The 22,415-nt window shown below is 27.1% G+C and overlaps 1 protein-coding gene across 8 annotated transcripts in view; it reads left to right on the top strand.

Moving 5' to 3' along the window:
- Positions 1-17,287, top strand: part of LOC111040600 (endoribonuclease dcr-1) — a 29,143-nt gene extending 11,856 nt beyond the window's left edge. For 3 of the 8 annotated variants that reach the window (XM_022324536.1, XM_022324535.1, XM_022324537.1), the window contains 20 exons: positions 650-782; positions 860-1,093; positions 1,164-1,337; positions 4,954-5,167; positions 5,709-5,866; positions 6,726-6,907; positions 6,969-7,180; positions 7,237-7,484; positions 7,564-7,599; positions 8,020-8,073; positions 9,790-9,918; positions 11,543-11,686; positions 13,324-13,536; positions 13,590-13,731; positions 14,721-14,929; positions 14,992-15,265; positions 15,615-15,835; positions 15,895-16,063; positions 16,347-16,419; positions 17,038-17,287. In XM_022324536.1, the coding sequence (XP_022180228.1) occupies positions 650-782; positions 860-1,093; positions 1,164-1,337; positions 4,954-5,167; positions 5,709-5,866; positions 6,726-6,907; positions 6,969-7,180; positions 7,237-7,484; positions 7,564-7,599; positions 8,020-8,073; positions 9,790-9,918; positions 11,543-11,686; positions 13,324-13,536; positions 13,590-13,731; positions 14,721-14,929; positions 14,992-15,265; positions 15,615-15,835; positions 15,895-16,063; positions 16,347-16,419; positions 17,038-17,209 (3,391 nt within the window). In that variant the 3' untranslated portion in view covers positions 17,210-17,287. The remainder of the gene's footprint in view (positions 1-649; positions 783-859; positions 1,094-1,163; positions 1,338-4,953; positions 5,168-5,708; positions 5,867-6,725; positions 6,908-6,968; positions 7,181-7,236; positions 7,485-7,563; positions 7,600-8,019; positions 8,074-9,789; positions 9,919-11,542; positions 11,687-13,323; positions 13,537-13,589; positions 13,732-14,720; positions 14,930-14,991; positions 15,266-15,614; positions 15,836-15,894; positions 16,064-16,346; positions 16,420-17,037) is intronic. The other 5 variants (XM_022324538.1, XM_022324540.1, XM_022324539.1 and 2 more) reach the window with 5 other exon arrangements.
- The last annotated feature ends 5,128 nt before the right edge of the window (positions 17,288-22,415 follow it).

The following is a 22,415-nucleotide window of genomic DNA, read 5'->3' as shown; positions in this document are numbered from 1 at the left end:
TTTAAGAATTATATTAGTTAGTTATTGAATATTTTAACTGTATACAGTATACGCGGAAATTTATATTTGATGTATATTCAAACAAAAGTAGGGTAAAATATTAAAGCCACATCATATTAAGCTCCTGATTTCAGTTTTATAAAATTAATGATTTTGGCTTCGACAAAAATTTCTTAGAATACTATTGATTTCTTTAAAAGTAAACCAACAAAAATGATTTTGATTATATGATATATAAAGTATTATTATTTAATTTATTTTAAACTTTAAAGTTATAAGATGCTTCTATGTTACTTAACAATATAAATTGTTGTTAATTTCATTGTTTATTATTATTTAATTATATTTTTATAGCATTACTTAACCTAACCCTACCTTTACATGTTAAGAAGTTTCATTAATGGATGGTCACTTCCAACAAGCCTCCTGTTCAAAATATCATAAATTCAAACATCATTTGTGCTTATTATAAAAAATAACTTAACAGATTGTACAATAATAACTATATTATAATTTCATAAATGTTCACAACTATCAAACATTGCAAAGAATACATTGCCAAAACATAAAAACTTAAGACGCTAGTTTTAAATAAAGATAAGTAGATATTATGTATTAAAAATTTTTATTTTTGTGTGATGATTTATAGGTACTGTTTTTCCTTACCTCAAGATCGATTTACGGATTTGTGTCCAGAATGGTATATGGCTCAAAATAATAATAAGTTTAAAAAATACAAACTAAAACTACCAATTAATAGCATTATTAAGACTCCTATTGATGTAATAGTATATTTGTTATAAACTACTAAAGTTGGTATTATATCTAATTTATCTGATGCTAATTGATTTTTTTTCAGGGAATATTTTGTGCAACTAAAAAAAATGCTAAAAAAAGTGCAGCATTTAATGCTTGTATTGAATTGTATAATGTTGGAGCATTAGATGAATATCTTGTGCCTGTAAGTATTAGAAATAGTGGTATATTTAATGATTTAAAATGGTTTCCACATTGGGACGAGGAAGATATTGAAGCAAGTAAATATAAATTAAAAGCGGGAACTAATAAAATGAAGAGAATGGTGCATATCAAAGTAAGTTACAGTATAAAACTGTATATATCATAATATATTTGATTAGTAAAATTACGAACATTTTAAATAGAGTACAACACACTTACACGGATCTTATCCACAAGTAAATCAATCATCTTATTTACATATTCTTCACTGTATTCCTGATTACACCAAACTGGATGACTGTAAATATGAAACATTTGATAAATTATTAAGGTTGAATGAAGAATTTGGAATTTTAACATCAAATAAATTACCACAAGTAAGTTAACCAATTTATTTTTATGTTGAAGAAGTAAACTGAATAATTATAAATCAATATAATTAACAACTAAAATATTTTTAATTGTTCAATATACTGTCATACTGGTATAAGCAATATTTTTTTTACATTTATTACTATTTATAACTATACAAACAAAACAAGCAAAATCTTTTGAATACGTATTTTATGTATAATATGATGTTTTTTCAAACAATTTACTTGGCCGAATTGAGACTTTTTACTAGCTATAGTGGGAAAGGAGGTATTCGTATAAATCCACATTTTTAATAAATGTTAAATGTTAAATTCTCCCTGAACGTACATACAAAGTAAGGCTAATATTTTTATAGCAACATCAATTTTTGATACTTTATTTGGGCAGGCTTATTTTTTAAAGTAATATTGAAATTATTTTTCAAGTTTTTATTGTTGTGTATAGCAACATGTATTTTGAAATTTATATTCTGAATCATTCCATTCGCAGTATTTTGATATTTAAAAATCCCTGTGCCATTCCATTGCATTCTCCTAAACTCAGCAATAATATAGTGGTAAGTACTAAGTATCCTTGCCTGTCGTGTATTACGGGAAACCCGAGTCTGATTCTCCGCTGGACTGCTGGAGAGCTAATTTGTCATTTTCCGCGATGACTTCGGTCGTAGGTTGTCATTGTTCGATCAAGATTGCTGTCGTATGAAAGGTGATTAAAACATAGACACCAAATGCAGGATTTAATATAGATTTAATTTTTTAAGAACGGATTATAACAATCATTAACATGTTTAGTTTCGAGGTCGAAGCGAACTAGAACCTGTAACATCGACCCCATAACCGCGTCGAGTGTCGACAGGTATTCAGTATTCACTATTCGACGAATTCTTCATGTATGTTTACGGCTTATAATTTACTTGAATATCAAGGCAATGCTTTCATACGTTAATAGGTGCCCGTATTTATTCAGTAAAAACGTCTATTTTTGAACGGTGTGTTCGGATTTCGTTTTCGATTATTTTTAGCCATGTAAATATGTAATAGTTATTTTTTCAAGGAAATCGTTAATATCGACGATTGTGTATGTTTATAGCTATGGTTATGAATTTATGATATAGACAAACATTTATATATTTTATAATATTCAGTATTACGTTATATACTTATTAGTTATTAATGTTATTAAGGTCCCCACACACTGCCGCGGTGGCGGTAAAAAGAGTCCGGACACAATTCACCGCCACCGCGGCGGCACCGCCAAGACAAAAGAATTTCACCGCCACCGCTGCAGTGTGTGGAGACCTTTATACTAAAATTTTGAAAATAATAATAAAAATATAATATAATATTAAATTATATTATTATATAATTTTCGTAATTATTTTCCTTATATTAATAATGCAAGGAATTTACATCATAATATTATTTCGTAATTATTCGTACAAATAATTGATCATCGCTAGAGACATAAAATATTTGTAAATATTAAAATACTAGGTATGTAGCGAAAAAACCGTGTGCGCTGGAAGATGACGTCAACACGTACCTAAGACAGCTGACGCGCGACGTAATCGCGTGAACAATTTCACGCAGATTCTCGGGCAACGCTCGTCAAATACTTAAAACTGCGAGGCAATCTTAATCTCTATTAATGTGAATATTATACTCAGACACTCAGTTACTCATAAATCATAATGGTCGAGGCCTGAGGGCCGTCATCACGGCCTTTGCTACCGGTCCGTATGACCGTATGTACAATGTACGTCAGTACGTGCACAGCTGGTTCTGTTCCCCGTCCCACCTCTCACATTGATCGTGATCGGATATTGTTTGAGAGTGTTGACCAAGTCCTACTTTAAGACACTAAAGGTCCAAACAGACGACCTTTTTTTTATATACCAAACATGCTCACTCCTTTTTTTCTTCAAAAATGCAGTTATTCAAAATCTGTTTTTTTTTTTAATTTTTAAATATTATACTTTTAGACTATATTTTTCAACTCCTGATTTTTTTGTACTATTTAAAGATTGTCCTGTGGAGATGCAAACTTCTGTTTTTATAAATGAGAACACTCCTATCCAACTGTAAATTATAGTTACTAATTTTTTTGAAATTTTTGACGTATCAAAATAAAAATTCGTAGTTTTTGAGTTATTTAACTTTAAGGATACATTCTTCATAGTAATGAGTTTATAAGATATGGGGGTTATGGTGATTTGAAAATTGTAGTCATTAATATTAATCTATTGGTAATAATAATTTTTAAAATGGCCCTAGTATTATGATACTAAATCCAATTTTAAGTCTATTTTATATATTTTATGTTAGAACCAGTTTTAAGGGCTACTATTCTTAATACAAACAATTTAATAACTAAAACACTACACATTTGGATTTTTAATGTGGTACATCAACATTTTTCAAAAAAATTATCCACTATAATTAATTACATTAAAAGAGGGAATGTTCTCATTTGAAAAACAGAAGTTTTTGTCACTACATGACATTCCAAGTTGTACATAAAAATCCAAAAATTTGAAAATATGGTCCTCTTTGAGCATATTTAAAAATTCCAAAAATTAGAATTTGTAAAATATGCAATTTTAAACGAAAAAAGGGGGTGAGCATGCTTGGTGAATCATCCTGTATAGAGTTAGATTGTGGTAATCAGACAGTCACAATTCTTGGCTCCGGCTTATTTACCACGCTAGGTGGAACACGGCGACCAGCCACCAAAATCTGAACGTCTGTCTCAAACCTTTTTTTTTTTACTAATGAAATTTTAACAAGAGCATTATGATATCTTGACAATTGTTATGAACAGTTTCGACCCTTATGCTGACCGCCGGGTCACATGGAAAATGTATTAATTTAACCATATTTAACGGTCCAATTAAATTGAATGGACCAATCGGCAATCATGAGCCACTAAATCATGTTTAAAGGACCATTAGCTAACGATTAATTCATGAAATGTTTAGTGATGGTTCATGGAACCCTGCATGAGTGTCTTAAATTAGCGGTTGATAGGAACAAGTCTGAGCGGTACAGTTGCAATACTTTATATTGTACTTGTATTTAATACTTGTGAGTTGTGACTGCTGAAATTATAAACAAATCATCTATATTATTCTATTTTTGTACATCAAAGTACACTGGAAAATATTCTGTTTTGGATTATGAAATGAAAAATGTATGTTATTATTCTAAAAGTGAAACATTTTAAATAATGATATAAAAAATAACATCATTGTTGTGTGATTACTCAATAAAAAAAATGTTAATAGTTTTTGAAATAATAAATGTATTTTATATTTTTGATAAACTATTTCCACCCTCAACAGTCATTTTATTTTAAGAACTATTTTTAAATAGTTGAATAACATTTTATATTTATTTAATTAAATCTTCATTCTAAAAAAATATAATAATTTATTATTATATTATATTAATATATTCTTCAAATCGCTCAGAATTTAAAATTAAAAATACATCCAAATCCATTCCCTAATAATCATTATCAAAAGTATTTTTTTTTATTAGAATAAAGGTTTTGACTGCTAAGGTAATTTTTGTTTATACTAATTTGATTGTGAACCAATGTTCTTGATACACTTTACAGGTATCGAATTTTCCTATATTTTTACCTTTTGGCAATGTTAATGTTAGCATAGAAGTAAATGTTGAAGTATTGTACCTTGACCATGAGCGTCATAAGAAGCTAGAAAATTTCCATAACAAATTATTTGTGGATGTTTTGGGTATAAAAGATTTTACTGTAAGAAGTTATGATAATGAAGATAGTTCATACTTAGTAGTACCTATTTCTTCTGCAGGTTTGATATTTCATATATAATATGCTATTTTGCTTTTATAAGTTGTAACAAAATAACCTGACAAATAAATTAACTTTTGTTCTAATCAATATTTTAAAAAATTTGTTATTTTTAATCTATATATGTTTTCTCTACAAGTATAGAATACATTTTTTATGTTATTTTTTAAATACAGACAATTTTAAATTTCAAATGTTATTAAACTTTTTTTGGAAAAGTGTAAAATAGGTAGCTAATTTGTAAATCTAATTTTTAGAAAAATATTGATGGTAAATTCTAAAAACATTAAATTAAGTTGAGTAGTTAATTCTTTTAAATATCACGTTTTTCTGGAGTAAATTAATTTGAAACGTAATGCCTAACTTTTTCAAAATATTCTTTTTGGAAATTTCAGTCATAAGTAAATATTAAATTAATTACTATCGATATAATTTTTATAATTTTTTTCATGCTTTCAATTTCTATCAAATTTTCATTTTTATTTGTCAAGTCTTTCTGTTACATGTATATACAATTATTTTTAAATATTTTTATATTTTAGATAATATTTATAATGTGGATTGGAATGTTATCGATATAAACAGATTTGTTGAAATAGAAGAACCTACTATGGAACAAAGAAATTCTAAATTTTATGAAGAATATCTCAAAACACCTAACGTAATTTCACCGTGGTACAGAAACATAATACCAGTACAAGTAATAATATTTTTGTTATTTTTTTAAACACAATTATTTTAGTAGTAAAAACTTGTGTACAAGTTTTAATAGCTTAGAATCAATTTGCAATGAATTAAATTAAATTTTGGCTTTACTTCTAATTTTTAATATTTTATTATTTTTATTTTTACAATTCTTTAAGTAGTTTATAAATAAATAAAATTGAAAATTGAAAAAAGGAGATGTGGGGTACAATTAACTAATAAAAACTATTAAAAATGCTATGTTTTCAATTGATTTCTTTATATGCAGTTGAGTGTATTAATGATCATAATATAATAATAAGTATAATGATACAAATCATAATTAATTAAAATAGATAATGTTTTTATAAAATATAAAACTTAGAAATTTAACGAATAAAATAAAAGAATATAAAAGAATAATTAAATAAAAACCATGAGTTTAAAGGCTCACTTAGTGGTTACTGTGGGTTGATGGTTTCAATCCCTCCCTCTTTAGCTTATTTTTGTAATTTGAATATTTGATAAAACCATGAAAACATATTTATCGCTATATAAGATATAACGTTTTCTAAGAATAGTCAAAAATTCATATTCTCAACTTTAAAGTAAGCTGAGCAAATCACTGCGCTGCCTTTTTTACTATTCTAAATTATTTTAAACCAAAATATTATAGATAAATCAATTTTAATATCAATTATTTAGTAGAATATATTATATTTTATATAAGGTTTAATTAACAACTGGCATTAGTTATTACATATTTGTACATTGTATATATAACTCATCTATATCTTGTTTTTATTACTAAAACAAATTATGCATTTTTAAAATTATTGATAGCAGATGTTGGTATTTATATTTGTAATATTTAGAGATATATTGTCACTGAAGTTTACACCGATATGAATCCTGACAGTGCTTTTCCAACTTCTGAGTATGATACATATGCAACATATTTTAGTGATAAGTATGGCATTCATGTTGTCGATAAAAATCAACCTATGATAAAAGTAAAATCATTGGGTGTGTCAAAAATGAACTATTTAGTTCCCAGGTAATATTATCATAACAATGAAATGTATTAAAAAATAATAATTTTTGAAATTTATTTTTAGAATTTCCAGCGGTAAAATTGATAAACGAAGTGAATACATTGAAATACTTATACCAGAATTTTGTACTTGGCATAAATTCCCATCAGTTTATTGGTTAAAAGCTTTAATGCTGCCAACTATATTATATCGATTAGATAAGTTATTACTGGCTGAAGATCTTCTTGTAAAAATTAATTCTTTATGTAATATTAAAGTAGAAGACCATACAAACAGTAAGTTAAATGTTTCAAGTTTATTTTCTTATTATTTATTTAAATTTTTTTGTTAGCAGGAGATACAGTACTGATTGATAATTTTAGTGGTAATCACGAGGGCAAAAAGAAAAATATTATATTGCCAATAAGTGAAACATTAAAATACTTAGAAAACTCTCATGACAATAATATGGTTGACGAGTGGAATTCAAACAATTTTCCTATCGATATTGAGAGACAAAAAAACACAACAATGTTAGATGTTCTAAATTATCATACATTTATGTACGCTATTAATAAATCTAAGAGTAACGATAATATTGTGAGTAAAAATATAAAATAATTAAATTTACAAATCGTATGTATTTATTGGTTATAAACAAAGTAAATATTTATTTTAGGTTAATCATAAATCAAATGTATCCAGTTTAAATGAGGTTAGTAATATAATTACTAATTGGTATTTTTTCTTTAAGTTGTATAACATTTTGTCAGTTAATTTTAGTCACAGATCAAGTGTTATAAATTATAACACTTGATTATAATTTATAATATAATATCTAGGTGGTTAGTCAAATAAAATACTGCTATGGAATTATCTTATTGACTAAATATTATTGAATAATAAGTAATGATTGAGACTAAAGTAGATTTTAATTTTAACAAGATTTATAATTTGTAATAAATATTATTTATCATTTAAATTTTTTCCAATATTTTACTTACCATTTTTCTAAATAAATATTATTTTGTAAGATTAATAATAAATTATTAGTAAAAATAATTATTTAGTACCAACTACTTTTGTAATGTAATTATTTATTATATTTAAGTTCTAAGGGTTACTTATATTGCAGTTTAAATCAGAATCCAAGTACAAATCACCAGATGGAAAATCAAAATTTAGAACGGTATACAAATGTTTGATACTTAACGGTTATTATTTAGTTGCTTTGCATGGCCTTTTTCATGGCTTTCCTTGTATCTACATTTTAATATTTATGAGTCATGACTAGTGCATTATAATTTCCTAAATTTATATACCGTGTGCCCTCAAAAAGAGGGTACACTTATCACATATTACCATGTAAATAATTTTCAATTCTACGCTGGATCATACATTTTTATGACTTACAATTATTTAAACTTATGTATTTTGCACATGCGCAACGCAATTTTATTTTTTTTCAATGGCAACAACCCCTATTCTAGGTTAGATTGAACATTATTTTTCAAGTCATTTTGATCTAACGACTTGTATTCTAAACCCAAAATTAAGAAAATCATATCTATGGAGAGCTATGTATGGTTTAGTTTAAAAAAATAAATTAAAAATTTAGGATTTTGTTTTTTGAAAATACATGTTTTTAAAATAAATTACATAATTTCATAATGCTTAATAATAAATAAAATGGTAATTCATAAGAAGTAATTTATTTATTCATTTAATAATAACAATTTTGATTGTATCATAGTGTTTAGAAAGAAAAATTACTTACAATTTAAAAAAAAAATCAAATTTAGTAAATATTTTTTTTAAGTTTAGGTACTTATGGTACTTAGCTCTAATTTTGAATTTAGAATATAAGTTGATCGATTAAAATTACTTGAAAAGAAACAATCAATCTGAAAATGATATTCTTAATAGGGGTTGCCATAACAAAAAATAAAGTTGTGTTACGCATTTGCAAAAAACATGATGAGTTTAAAAAAATATAAGTTATAGGAATTTATGACCCATTAGTCTAGTTTAATGATCCTCAAATAGAATTACAAACCATTTCCAGATTAATGAGTGATAAAGTGTATCCTGTTCCATGGACACACGGTATTTACATTGAAACGCCTTAAGACTCATAGACTAATGTGCTCCTATGTACTGTATTGTGTACTTCTTAAAGAATATCGGAATTTATGTATCCCTAACTTTTAATATATCAAAGTTAGTGCTTGGAAAGAAAATTTTCGGGAACCCATGTTAGCATTCAAATTCATATTTTGAAAACGACAGGTGTGCATTAAAATTTTTAAGGAACTTGATTGGTTTTTAGATTCTTTAAATGAAATTAATTTTTAAACTTTATTTTTAATCATAGGTTGTGCTTTGGGTAGGTTATGGCTGTATGCCACTGCATATTTGTGAACCTGAGAAAGTGCACAATTATATGCTTTTTTTCTAAAAGAACTCAATAATTATAAATTTTTGAAATTTAGTTTTGAAAAACCCTTTGTTTTTTACACATTGAATGTGAATGTATCCAATTTTCAAGTTAATTGTTTGAAAACTAAGTAAACTTAATAATTAATGTCAATATATTGTAAAAATCTATTTTAAAGCCTTACTATGATTTATGATTGATTTTTAATTCTTTGTTATATATTTAATACTGAATAATTTCTGTTTTTTTCTATCTCATATATTTGTATTTGTACATGATAAAGAATAAGTACTAAGTAGATACAAAGACATTAATTACTTGACATGATATTTTGATATTATCATGATGTTAGACTTTTTTTAGGATTTAATTGTCTTTATCAAATGTAACATTCATAAATATGAATAGGTCTAAAGAATTATATTTATATAGAGTTCTCAGTATCTCAAGATTTAAATTATATTTTAGAAGTTCAAAAAACCTAGGTTTTCATCATATGATAAAGAACAGATTGAAGAAATCAATAGATTAATGGTACAATCAATGCCAGAGCCAACTATTGTTCAAAAATTAGTTGAACTCAACATCATTAACTTCGTAAGCATATTATATTTTATTTAACAGTATGGACAATATGTTTTATTGTTATTTGTGTTTGTATGTGGAAATAATGCACATTTTCTTGATTTTACATCCTAATTTGTTTAATACTTCCAAGTTCCATGATGTTTTGCAAAATGTTAAAATTAGATTAAAATTCTATAATGCTTAGGTTATATGTGTATTATGTTCTAGGGAACCTTTTTGTGACCACTCTAGTACATATTATTTATTAATAAAATATAATAATCCTTACTCTGTCTTAAATAGAAGTTTTAAGTGGCGCCCTTCTGTGCACAGCCGTGTCAATGGGTGTAGCTTCATGCACCAAGTTCCGCGCTTTCAGAAGTGTCATTTTATTATTCAAACAACTGCCTTGCTTGTTAAACTTGAATTATGCTAAGATTAATTGGGTAATACAATTTTTTGGCTGTTCCATATGGTCGGTAAAAAAAGTTGACAACAAAAACCGATTTAATATATGGGTGTTATCTGACCGAAATCTGTTGCTACCCAAGGTTACTGTTATTTTTTAAATGAGAGTATAGATAGAATAAATAGATTTAGCACTTGTCTAGCTTGCTTCCCTCAACACAGAATAATAATAGTGATTTATTATTATTATAAAATTATTACATACTATGATTTATTATTTGTAGCGATAAGTCAGTTCATTTAAACAAAGATTTTTAGGAAAAAATTATTTACCAATATTTTTTATAAAACATTTTTAAAATTGAAAGTTAAGTACTCACAAAAACAACAAATGACTTTATCAAATTGATTTAATAATGGCTATAAGTATATTTTAAAACATTTATAATTGAATATGATATGTAACAAACAAAAAATAGTCAATATTTTTTAAGTAAATAACTCACACAAACTTGTCTATAATCTTGTTAAATTGACTCAGAAAAATAGGTCAAAATACCTGCCAGTATGGAGTCATTACAACAAAAAAAAAGTTATTACGAAACAGTATACACTATATTATATTTAAATCACATAATCTTAACTCAAATTAGATATATTTTAATTTTTTTTTTAATTAAGTGTATTTTTATTACATATCATTATTTATTTTGAACATTATCTTTTGTATTGTTTAATATTTTGTCTAGTATTAAATTATATATATTTTAAGTTATATTGTGAATCATTATTTGTTTGATTAATATACAATTTTAAATCAGCGTTTGAAAAATGGTTTTATGTAAAACTTTTTTGAACCAAAAAACTTATTCATAATTGGTACATAAATACTTTATAAGTATTGCAAAAATATAAAAAGTAATTATTTAAACGTTTTTAAATTAAACTTAAATTTATTAATTTTAATAAGCTTAAAAATTTGCTTTAGAAACTACATTTACCATAAAATATATATTACAAATATTTTACTTACTTAACTGCTAGAAACTTTAAATTGTAAAATTATTAATTTAGATTTTGTCTTATGAAATATAAATTATTATTGTTGCTTTTAGATAACCCTAGACATTTATAACAATATTTTTTTCTATGGAATACTGCATTTATGTGTTATTTAGTGCTATATTATGATACAAAAATATATTCATTATCGAACAAGTAAATTAAATTAAATTAATTATTTTAGGTGGAAATGGAAGATATACTAAAAAATGTGTTAACTGAGATGAACACTTTAAACTTAACAAACAATGTAGCACCTACATTGAGTCCCTTGACCAAAGAAGTTTCAAGACAAAAGATCGGACCTAAACAAAGTGATATTTTAAAGGTAATATTTTTTAACTAACAAATAATACATGCATGGACATTGGGCATTTACTTAGCAATTTAAAGTTATTAAATGCAGTTTGGTATAAATCCATGCTTATTGTTCATTTTTTTTCTAAAAATGTTTAACTTGCTGATTCTAAGAGTCTAAAAAAATGGCAGTTCTTCATGACTTTGAGCAGAGCGATGAAAGTATTGATTTTACACTGATGTGTGTGTTTTTATTGTTTGTCTGTGTTTACACAATAATTAGTCGAAATAATAATGCTTTGATTTTCAACTTCAGTATCATTTCTGGAGGGAAAGGGAATCCAGTTGGTATATTCGGGAGGTCAATATTTCCAGTAGTTGTTGAAAGCTCAGGAAAAAACAAAAAAAATGAAGGAAAAACGGAAATTTTATACAAAATCAATTTTGGTTTTTGGTATAACTCTCAAAAAAATTATTGTAAATACATATTAAATTTTCACTAAATGTTTGTATAAGCTGACTGTATTACTAATGCTCAATAATAAAATAAATTATTTTGATCGAAATCATATCATAAAATATACTAAGTAATATTATAGGCTGACGGTCCGTGTTTGCTCAGAATCGTTTTTCGTTTACAATGATTTTATATCATTGAATTCAAAATAAACACTATCCATTAAAGTGATCCAGAAAGAAAAAATGTTGAATGTAATAAGAGCAACCATTTTATCAAACACTTTCAGATTCGTTAACTTAACTTGAGCATAAGTTCCTTAACTGATTTTATTCCTTATCTCAAATAGACCATGTAGATTGAAAAATTAGTATGGGTAAATATTTGATATATCTATGCATAAATATTTTTATTCCATAATCACCTTCAGTATGTATTAAATCTTAGGTCAATATAACTTGTGAGTCACTTGTTACCAAAATCAGTTTGCTCAATATTTGTATTCATAGTAATTTTTTGATAATGTCCAATGCTCAATCTATCATAACAATAATTTTTCTAAGTGCATCGGGTAAAGAGACAGTATGATACACATTATAAACAATAAATTATAAAAAAACTAAAATATTATATTTTAAAGGTTTCAATAATTTGTCAGTTTTCAAAACCATTTGAAGTAAAATTGTCAGCAGTCCGCATATATTACTAAATATTTTTAATGAGATGTTTTATTTCTTTTAAAATTTATGAAAAAAAAAAAAACTTAATAGATTGAAGACTATTTTCTTTTTTGATTGCATACAATTACTGAACATTCTCAATTTTGACCACCTAAAAGTACCAACTAGATCCAGTTTGCTATTAATTACTTTCATATCTTAGATGATCAGAATTTTCTTTCTACTAAAAAAAATGTCCTCAGATACAAAAACAATAAGGAACACATCATTAGAAATTCCATACATTCATTGCTCCCCTCAGAATTGAAAAAATCTTTAGTTACATAATTACATTATTTGAATAAAAATGTGCTTACTTAAATGTATTGAATAATGGTAACAACAATTTTTCAAATTATATTTGGTTGTACTTAATTGAAGACTGGTAGAGTCTAGCTTAAAAAAACTAGGTACTTCACTTCTCCCTTTTATGTTATTCTTATGCAAACTAAAATAAAAATGTTTTATACATTTTGTTTATTTTTTGTTTAGGTTATAACACCACCATTTGCTAATGACATGTTTAATTATGAGCGCATGGAAACATATGGAGATAGTTTCCTGAAGTTTGCTGTATCATTGGTATTATTTGATGCATTTCCATTAGATAATGAAGGAGTTCTAACTGAAATAAAAATGAAATTGGTCGGAAATCGAAATTTGTTGTATGCTGGCAGGAATTTAAATCTTGGATCTTATTTATTGGTAATTAAAGGTTGAATGTTTGTAAAAAAAAATTAATATTCATTATAATTTAGGTAAATGTTTTTGACCCAAACATGGATTGGATACCTCCATGCTTTGGTGTCCCTAAACAATTAAAGGAAATCGTTGAGGAGGGTGATTTTCAATCAGATGTACTTCATCAGATAGTCATTCCTAAGGACGATCAAACTACAGGTAAAATATAAAAAATATTGATTAACAATCAATTAATAAAAAGTTTGTTACAAGAGTAAGTATATATATATATTTTTTTAATTAGCAATATATTTTTGATTTAAAAATAATTTATTGGAAGTATAATAAATCTATTTATTTTTCTTTGCCTTTTGCTCCTAACTCCATGGTTGGCTACCCTAACCTAACCTAACCTAACCTTAGGGCTCTGGCCCCCCTCCTACTTCACCTTTACTCACATCAAATCTTCAGTCTTTCTCTGTCCTTCTAAATGTATTGCTTTAACCACTTTCACTACCTCTTAGTCACCTCAGTTCATAACATGATTGAAACATCTCAACCTACTCTTTCTCATTTTGTCTACAATTAGTGCTGTTCCTACACTACCCCTAATGATTTTATTTTTTATTTTATTATTGATCTTTACTTCACACATCCATCTCAGCATTACGATTTCTGCTTCATTCATCCTCTGTTCTGTTTTATCGTCCACTGCCAAACACCCTGAGATCCATATAACATTACTCGCGTCTCAACTGCTTTATAAAATCAATATAATCTTAACGACATCCTCTTGTTCCACCAAATACCTTATGATTCTCTTCACTTCATTCATCCATACTAAATATTATTTCTGACATCATCCTTAAAATCACCCTTCAACTGCCCCACTGTATTTTGTATGTATTTTGTAATTTAGTCTATTACTAAGGAGAACAACAGGTAAGGGTTCATTGGTGACATGTTCATATCTACTCTTATTCGAAATTATCCACATACACTCTTCACTCTTGCTGATGCATATCCTAATATTTTCACATATACCCTCGGTACTCCTTTCCTTTCTGTTGGAAGTATAATAAATATATTTATATATCCATAGAATTAATTAATTTATTAAGTATTTTATGAAAACATTACAATATTGAATTCGAATTAATGCATTAACATAATTTTGATAATACTTTTAACACATGTTTTAATTTTAGGAATATTATCAGATGAAACTTGGATTGAAATTGAGACTGAACTCTTGAAATTTAAGCGATTGTCTGATATGCCAAAGACAGTTAGCGACGAAGAAGACGGTATACCACATATTGGCCATTCACAATCTGATCTATTTTTACACAAACAATCAGTATCAGATAAAATGGTTGCTGACTGTGTAGAATCATTGATTGGTACATATGTATATGTAAGTATGATTAATAAAATAGTGTATTATATTTCTTTAATCACAATTTGTTTTTATTTTAGAAATGTGGAGTTGAAGTAGGCTTTAAGGTTCTGCAAGGCCTGGGTATTATACCTCAACAATTCATTGATTCATTCCAGCCTAAACCAATTGAAAATGTATACAGTGGTTTAAATTTTTCAAAAATTTTGCCTGGATATGAACTACTTGAAAGAAGAATTGGTTACTCATTTAAACATAAGCATCTATTAGCTCAAGCTCTAACCCATCCAACCTACCAATTTGGATTTTCTGAATGTTACCAAAGACTTGAATTTCTTGGTGATGCAATACTTGGTTAGTTATTACTTGGTTATATCAACTATTATATAATGTACACCAGTGGTTTTCAAACTGGGTGCTGCGGTACACTGGTGTGCTGCTAGTGTCCACTAAGTATGCCGCCATTTTTCCATAAATTACCGATTTTATTGAATTTTTCATCTAAAAAAAAAGGTCAATGTGTTGTGAAAATTGTTGAAGTGTACAGTGTGCCGTGTATAATATAAGTTTGAAAACCACTGATGGACACAATTATTAAATAAATATGCCCATGTATTAAAATCTAAAAGTTTCATACCCCGTAATTCCTTAAAATATCTCTCAATGAACTTCAATGATGCATTGCATTTAAATATTATTTCAGATTTCTTGATTACTACATATATAATAGAACATTGTTATCACAAAACTCCTGGTGAAATAACTGATATTAGATCTTCACTTGTAAACAACATAACATTTGCTTCATTGAGCGCGAGAATTGGACTGCATAGATTCATTTTAGCTAAGTCTGTGCAAATGACTGAAGCAATAGACCGTTTTTATGAACATCAACAAAAAAACAATCATAAAATTGGCCAAGAAGTAAAATTGTATTTTATTATTTTAATATTACATAGTAGTATAATCTATCCTATTTGTAGGTCTTGTATCTAATAGAAGAAAGTGATTGCAATGCAGCTGAATCTGTAGATGTACCAAAAGTATTGGGAGACTTGTTTGAGTCACTAATTGCTGCTATTTATTTAGACTGTAACAGAGATTTAAATTTTGTATGGGCTATTTGCTATAGATTTTTGGAAAATGAAATCAGTGAGTTGATAGATTTTTGTAATAAGTTCTATTAATCTTTTTAAGCTATACTTTGTGATAAATATATATTTATTTAGAAGCTAAAAATCGTATTGAATAATTATATTGTTGGAGTGAAAACTTAAAAATGTACCTAACTTAACTTCGTTGAAATTCTTCATACTCTAGTACATTGCCAGTCTCAATATATTATTTAAAAAGATTTAATGCTTTTTAATTTAAATTATAAAATATTATTTTTTTTATATCTGTTTATTATTGATATTTTATTTTTCTCTTGCAGAAGAATTTTGTGAAAATGTTCCTAAAAATCCTATACGTATTTTACATGAAACTAAATTACAACCGAATTTCAGGTGTGTACTGCTTAGTTTATTAAGTTAAATTAGTTACATGACTGGGCCCATACAATTGAAACGTGGATAGCAACAAAACAAATAGTTATTCATTGAAAAAATATTTTTTATTAGATTTAAATTTTTCAAGCAAATTGAAATTTAAAAAAAAATCAATGAGTTGTTCTACTGTATAGTGAAATGACTTGATCTTATAGAAACTTAAAAACTAGATCAAATTTGCTTCCAGAAATCAGTTGTCAGCCTCAAATTTGAAGATTGAAACATTTTTTAGTATAAAATGTGTCTTTTTAAGAAAACACAATATTGTAAAACCAATATGCACATTGTGTATACATTCATTGTGTCTCTTAGAATCTAATAATATTAAAAGAATTCAATAAAAAAAACTTTAAAATTCCTATTTAAAAGTATTATTTTTCCTATTTTTAACAAATTACATAGTATTTTGATTTAAATGTGACAATGTAAGAATTTAAGTTATAATTTTATTTGAAGTATACATTTTTTTGTTACATAAAATGTATTGAATTATTTGATGATTATAAAATTGAATTAATAATTAAAAAATCATAAACAGTGATTAATAATAATTATATATTTGTATTTATTTTACAGTAAACCTGATGCTTCTGAAAAGGCAGCAGAAAAAGGCTTTGGAACCATGATGAAGTTAGAGATAATATTGAACAATCAACCCATGCGTATATATGGATTTGGTCAAAATAAAAAAGAAGCCAAGGTCGCTGCTGCAAAAATGGCCTTAAAGAATATGAAAAAAATGTTGTGATAATTATTCATATTAACATTGCTTTTCTTATAAAGCATTAACAAAATTAAAAATTTGAAATTTTAAAATTTTTTAATATCCTATTATTAGTTTATCATTTTTGTTTTAATATTTTTGTATTTATTATGTATAATTAATTATGTAAGCTTAAAATTGGTCAATTAAACAAAAAAAAAGGGAATTAAAATGCAGCAGCATTTGTTGTTACTGTTATATGTTTACCATTGCATATGAACATAACATACATTTAGTAATTTACTATGTATAACTCTTATATCAAATATTTTAATTGATTTCACATTGACATTTTTTAATGTTAAAATAAAAATTAATTATAGGTGTGAATTATTAATGATTTTATTATGTTTTGAATTACTGTAACTGTGTTAACTGTGTTATAAACATATTTTTCTTTTCAATTGTTGTAATATGGACTGAGCTAAAGTGATAAATTCTAAATTTAAGTACCTTTATAATATTGTTAAAAAAAAAAAATAATATCAATTATTTAAAATACAGAAAAATAATTAAAGTTTGTATTTATTTTTTAGTAAGTGAGGGATAATACTGCAACAGGAATGTTGAATAAATGATAATGTACATTTTAAACATAAAATATAATATTTATATTTTTACACACTGCAGTGGTGGTGGTAAAATTCTATTGTCTTGGCAGTAGTGGTAAATTGTTCCCAAGTCCAAGTGCATTTATATCATAGTACGAACGCAATTAACCATTAATAATACCTACATAAAATGTATTTTAAATATTAGCCTCAATGCTTTAGACAGGTCAGTCAAATGGTTATTAAGCCTAGCAGCCAGCATTAGGCAACTCAAATTTAGAAAACCGGGGAACTCGGACATTCAGTATAGCAGGTATTCACTTATCCTAAATAGTGGAATGTAGGTTTCAAAATGTAGGTTGTCATAGAGTTGAAGGTAGTAAACTAGAGTGTGTACATATTATACAAAAATAATAAATTATGTATGAACAAAAACCAAAACGTAGATACTTGGGTACTAATATATTATTGTGCACACACTCTAGTTAAGCCATTTAAATAATTAATATAATTACAAATCCATACTAAAAATTGTACCATAATAGAGTATGTTAAGCACATTAAATGTATTATTCTAAGGAATCTTACCAAGGGATGCTGCTGCCGACTACACGATACCGTAGACAACTATTTGATGATGAGGAAGACAATACAAAGCCGCTGCTGACGAAAGGTTGCTGCTGTGGCTGACTTTAATTTCGTCATCAATTGGTTGGCCACAGCATCTTGCAGTCGGTCGTGGCATTAGATAGCTAGTCGACCGCGAAATCAGTTTTCAGCCACGACATCCTTTGGTAAGCCTTTGGCATCGTAAATTCTGCCGCACATAGTAAAGTTAAACGCAGAATGGAAAATTCTGCCACAGCATCTTTGAGTCGTTCCCGGTATCGTAGAGTCATACGCAGAATCGTGTAGACGGCCACAACATAATATTGTAGTCTGCCGCGGTAAAGTGTACCATACTTTAAGCAACAGATTTTTGGCACTTCGTTAAATTCAAAAATATTTCACGATATGGTCACTCCGATTAACCATGGTGCGATTTTTTTGAATTTAACGAAGTAATGTTAAACGCTGAAATATGACATTTAACTGAGACGTCAAATTTTATTAGATTCATTTATAGTGATTTTAAGTATTTATTAAGCAATTATTTATGACTTCTACAACTTATTCTACCCATTTAAATTTAACTTAAATTATGACGCATGCTAATATTGTTTAATTATATCATAATAATGTATTAATAATATTATCATCATGTTTTATTTATTAGAGTATTAAAATTAATTGTGACAATGACTGTTACATATTAAATAACTTTTAAAACACATTTTTCGGTTTGACAAGCACTTATTACCATGAACAACTTAGGAATCTTTGACCTCCAGATACAACTTGGACAGTTTCAAGCAAGGTTAATTATTTTTGTTTGTTAACCTATTAGGCATAGGCGGACATCAGGGGGGGGGGCTTAGGGGGACTTAGCCCCCCAAATATTTTAATAGACCTCCCGAAATCGAATCTTAATTCGAAATTTTATTATTGATATTATTTGTTTCAATAATTATCTGTTAATTTTTTTTCGAAAATTAGCTCACGTAGTCAGGTGCTCATGACTGATCTGACGATAGAAACGGTCTCTCGCGTGCCGCGCTGACATGATAATAATAATAGTTTTGTTTTCAACACATTTGCAAAAAATATTAATTGCAATGATATTTTAAATATCTTTGGTGATAAAAGCAGATATTTGTTTTTAAAATAAAATTAATTATTAATTATTTTTAAATATAATATGTTTTTTTTTTTATTATAACAAACATTTATATTTGTATCAGTAATATTATATACTTATGTATAGGAAGGGGGTGCGGGGGCGGAGCCCCTGCGAGTTACTTTTCATTTGATTGTTATAGCCCCCCTAAAAATTTAACCAAATGTCCGCCTATGCTAAGCCTATACTAGATTAAAATAAAATGTGCAACTGCAGTGGCATGATTCATATTTCCAGAATTTAACCATCCTTTGATAAGACCATGTGTAGTTCCTACATTGTACTTTCATTTTTTTTCAATGATGACAGCAATCACGCGAGCCCTCTGTTGACTTTTGGTAAAGAAATTGTGATGCAGTCATATTATATTTCCGTAGGTACACAAAGTTAACTACCTAACTGTGACAATTATTACACCATGTTAAATTGGAGTGACCATTTCGCGAAGTGTAAAGAATCTGTTTCCAATTCATGAAAAGATTGATTTCAAGAAGTAAATTGTAATCTACATATTATGCGCGTTATGTACGCAGTGATAATGTTTGTATTTTCGTTCTTTGAAAACGAATGCACCTAAGCTACTTACTTTTAATAGTGTCGAATTTTTAATGTGAAATCTTATCTCGTGAGTTATACTTACATAATAGGTATATTAAAACTTGGAGATAGCTGCTGTTATTAGTATCCTGTATCAGACGCTTTGAGTATACTTGTATTGTAATTTCACCTGTTGCATTGTGTCAAACATTACAATAGGTATGTATAAGTATAGATCCCTGGTAGCAGATAATGAGGTACCCTAAGTCCCTAGATTGATCAGGTTTTGCAGCTTTCCGCTGTGTCATATTAGCGATACGCAGGGCAGATTTGAAAAAACAAAAATAAATTCCACGATATTTTTATGGTGCAAGAGGAGTAGGTATTATAAACATTTAAAATTTTCATTTCATTTCATTTTTAATAATAATAATAATAAAAAACAACCAAAAACACTGAAAATCCATTCCTTTGTGCTACTCATCTACTGCGTATTTCGCAACTTCGTTTAACCAAATTACCCAGACCATGGCGCGTTTTTGGGAAACTAAAATAATTGGACATATTGACATAATAACGATATAATAATAGGTTTGACATTTTTCCGCTTTTGTTTTTTTTTCCTTTAGCCGTTTGAAATGATAGTAAAGGTACTAAGTAATGGACAGGTCAAAACAAAAATATTATACCGTAGAATTGTTACAACTTATAAAACTATTACAGCATAATATTTCACGGCCCACGTTTTAATAATAAATTAGATAATATTATATTGTTTCTACACAGCAATGTACCTATATTGCCTACACATTGCGCCACGTTGCATTGTCGGAACACAGTTGACTTAATTTGATCACCATTATATTTTATAAGGAATGGTTATCGGTTTAACACAGCGCTGTTCGTTCAAGGAGTATTAAAATCTCAAAGAATTTCGTTTCTGATTTACAACCAAAATAATAAAATTGCAACTAAAAAACCAAAATCGATTTTGTACGACAAGAGTTTACTGCCACTACTAGGAATATTCATCGAATTTCGTTTTGTCGGATTATCCTCACTGTATATTTAAATGAATAAAAATAAACATCTAAATAACGAAATATTCAATCTGAAAAGTAGCATTAAAAGAAACCTCAGATGATTATAGACTAGTAGACTGTATTCGTATTTATCTTTTGTATTTATAAAATATGTCTCGAATGATTAATTAACGAACAGCCAAAACTATGATAAGCTATATGGATCACCAAAAAAGTTTTTTTTAAAATTGGTATCTTAAAAAATATGGTCTTACAAGGATTTTGTTTCGCGCAATAGAAATGGAATTTTTTTTGCATACATACATTATGGTTGCCCATAATTAAAGTAAACAAAATCATAAATTGTAAAAACCCGTGGATATTGTCCATATTTATAAACTTTGTAGAGTGAAAAAATAAAATGAAGTGGAATATGATCCTAATATAATGTAAGTCTTAAAATTAATGTTTTCGTTGAATCAGTATTAATTTTATGTAGAATTATATAATTGTATAAGAACACACTACCACAAATCAAAAATATAGATTTCTAAACCTAAAAACTGTATCAATAATATATATACAGTATTACTCGTTTAAGACGCTCTTTAAGGAACCAGTTCTCTAGAGCGTTTTAAGCGGAAAAGCGTCTTATGCGGGAATGAAAATAATGAAGTGATTGGATAAGGAGTTAAATTTTTTATTATTGAACATAATTTAATCGGCAATACACTAATAAATTAACTATAATTACATACATATATAAATTTTTTGCTACTGACTTTAATTTAAAAAAAAATTATTACTACATATTTTATCATTGTTCATTAAAAAAAATGATCTATTTTTGTTTGTATACGATTCTGACAATGAGTTTCAGCAAGAAAGTTTTATATTTTGTTAAGACAACCCTACATTTCTTTTGAATTTTTTACAGAGAATAATACTTTACGAATTTCTGATAGGTGTTGCAAAGCAGCAGTAATTGTAGGAGTAGATATACTGGATCGTCTTGATCATCTACTTGATTGTCGTCTTCTTTCTCACTCTCCACTAAGCTCGTATCAGCGATTATTTCACCTAAAGTCTGAATGCTACTGGTTACGAGTTTGTCATCTACTGTTGCATAATCAGCAAAATTTTACAGTAGCTGAAATAGTCCTTTTCTTTTAAAGGTGAGCTAATAACAGCCAGTTCAGAGTCGTTCAACACACAAAATCCAGCTTTCCGAAAACAATTTATTATTACATCTGATTTAATTTCATTCCAAGCTGCACTAACGTAATGTATGAAGTCCAAAACAT

The sequence above is a fragment of the Myzus persicae genome, unplaced genomic scaffold (genome assembly GCF_001856785.1).
Source record: "Myzus persicae strain clone G006 unplaced genomic scaffold, MPER_G0061.0, whole genome shotgun sequence".
In the NCBI taxonomy this organism is placed as follows: Eukaryota; Metazoa; Arthropoda; class Insecta; order Hemiptera; family Aphididae; genus Myzus; species Myzus persicae.
The sequence above is the reverse complement of the archived record's forward strand: the minus strand, read 5'-3'. Positions and strand labels throughout refer to the sequence as shown.